At 53.5% G+C, this 2,647-nt stretch overlaps 1 protein-coding gene across 1 annotated transcript in view; it reads right to left on the bottom strand.

Annotated features, from left to right (window-relative positions):
• The window catches only part of EMH_0021420 (uncharacterized protein), a gene marked incomplete at both ends in the record, with an annotated part of 1,280 nt that extends 809 nt beyond the window's left edge, over positions 1-471 (bottom strand). The window contains 2 exons of the mRNA XM_013501765.1: positions 94-159; positions 401-471. Of these exons, the coding sequence (XP_013357219.1) occupies positions 94-159; positions 401-471 (137 nt within the window). The remainder of the gene's footprint in view (positions 1-93; positions 160-400) is intronic.
• Positions 472-2,647: the final 2,176 nt, after the last annotated feature.

Genomic DNA, 2,647 nt, shown 5'->3' on the forward strand with positions numbered 1-2,647 from the left:
GCGTGGGGCACAAAAAGCAAAACGCATGCAGCATCAGCAACTCACCTGCCCCCGAAGAGCCGTACTTTGCAGATGGGTCATGAAGCGCCATACCCATTTGCGCCATCCCTGAAAACCGTCACATCCTCATCCTTCCCAGGAGCTCCGCTGCTCTCGCCCCTGCGAACTCGGCAACCACCATAGAAACGTTGACCCATACTCAATGCATCAATCACTTCTTCACAACTCAACGCCTCTACCCGTCACACTCATGCGACATACCACACTCAACAAACACTTCTCTTGTCGAATACTGCAGGCAGCTATAGCCATTTGGTCTGCCCTGCAGACACACATCGAAGATGCAGGGTCACCCAGGCAAAGCAAATACACCAAAGCGGCCAGTCTCAACTGCTTCTACCTTAGTGCCTCCATCTCTAAATACGCGACAACATTCCAGCTTACGCGTTCGACACAGGCCGAACGCCGCATGTTCCTACACCAGAGTGCAACATCGACATCCAAAGCCACTCTACCTCTCGTACTTCAGCCGCGATGCACACTAACCTGGCTCACGACGTCACCACAATTTTGCAACGCGGCCCCGACCTTATGCGTACTTTCTACGCAAGCCAATCCAGTCAACAGATACGCAACAAAAGGTTTAATCCCCAAAACGATGTAGAATTCCGGGAATGCGCATATGGCCTGCATACGTTCACGGCACCCATCGGCACTTCCACCAAATGCTGCATGCACCCTACACCCCTACGCAGCGGCGTCCCCAAAAGCAGTATACATATATGCATATCTAGAGGGGTAGCGCAACCTGCCTGCGGGGGCGCCATATGCTTGTGTGACGAAAGCCAACTGCACAGTGCAACTGCCTCCATGGTGCATCTTCTCACAACTGCTGCCGCCCAGGAGGCCAACTGGAAGGAATCGCCCTGCCCACCCGACGTACGAAAAACATTGCACGCCTGCAGACCGATGGACCGCTGGCATTGCATACCCTGCGCACCGCTTTAAACATGAATCGAATCGAGAAACAGCGACGCATCCATGATCGTCGCGGCTATGCCTCCTTGTCACGTCCATGATACCTCGTCAAAACAGAAGTCGACCGCAATATCAGAGAAGGCTCCTCCATACAGCGGATATGAAAACGAGCACACAAACTCTACACAGCCCACGGTGCGCATACGTGCAGGGCCCCTAGCACTCCACCAAATACAGCGCGTACTCCTTTCGGCGGAGAGAGGTGATTTCAACCAGGGCAAGCAAACCAAGCGTGATCTTCTTACCCACTGTGAAACGATCGAAATCGCAGCATGGGTCATGCGTGTATGACCAACAAGAATTGAAAGTGTTCAATACGCGCTACAAACATCATGTAGGAGGATACCGACGGGCTGCATCCTGCTTGCTTTTACTACAACACTCGGGCGCTGGGGATAGTTTTTGGCGTCATTTGCAGACAGTGCACGCCAGTCACTGGCACATACCATATGCGCTTCCTTCGATAGCAAAACAGCTCGACAAACCTCGTCGAGCCCTAACCCGTTCACCCTAAACGCTAAGCCCTAAACCCTCAACCATAAGAACTAAGAAATAGACCTTAAACCCTACCCTTCTTTTTCACGGCCGTGAGCGGACCTGCAACCTCTGAGGAGCACCAGACGGAACAACAGGTTTCGCTTTCTCTCGTGCCCACGGATAGCTCCACAAGGACTTGCGCGCTCTGGGCTTTTAATGTAAATGCAGTGAATATTTTCTATGGTTTGTCTTCAAGGCGCCCTAGGCTGCAGTTTTCCTCAGGTATGAATGTCTTCAGTAAACAGGCTACCTCGTGAGCTCCTGGATTGGTAATCCAGTCTACTTATCGTGGGACATACGTAGACTTAGCCATCTCCTATCGCATTTCTGGCCGCGCCTATCCTGCTTCGCCAGCTCAGCGAGGTCACTAGTGATCGCGGCTGCTGTCGCACAAACGCCTTCCAGCGCTGCAACACCACGCCCCATAAGCGAATCCATACCCACGCCAAGCAAATGAATTTCCCTGTAATCCCGTACTTGCTGGGCAAAGCGCAGCGGCACCGCAGCGACAGAAGAGGGATATCCACATCCGGGCAAATACATGAACGAAAGCAAACTCCTTTACCCCACAACAACTACGCATGCGTATCCCTCATCCTCTTGCCAAATAGTGCGTAGGCGCCTGTCGGCAGCTGGAGCTGAGCTCGGCCACCGCAACTGAACCAACCACAAGCGTCACGCTAACTGCGAAACGCTGCAGCTGGATGTACGGGGCGTTCATGCCGAATCGCTCCTTGTGGACAACCCAACGGCTGTCAACAATGTTTAGGACGCGCAAGAAGCATCATACGCATGCTGACCGACTGCTTGCCTCCCGTTGCCTTTGCATCTTGCAGTGGGGTGCTATGAGCACTGTCTCCTACCGCCTTTCTCGCTGCGCTTATGCTGCGTCCCCAAAACAGTGAGGTCGCCTGTGATGGCCCGCACCGTCGCACGAACGCCTTGCAGCTCTGCAACACCACGCCTCAGTAGATACTGAGCAAGAGTGCGGATAAAGCAAAGCGAGCTCACACGCCTGTTCACACTGCATCTCCAGAACGTTCCATGCATGCGCATGCACATCCATGCCTGC

The sequence above is a fragment of the Eimeria mitis genome, genomic scaffold (assembly GCF_000499745.2).
Source record: "Eimeria mitis Houghton genomic scaffold, Emh_scaff751, whole genome shotgun sequence".
Lineage (NCBI taxonomy): Eukaryota > Apicomplexa > Conoidasida > Eucoccidiorida > Eimeriidae > Eimeria > Eimeria mitis.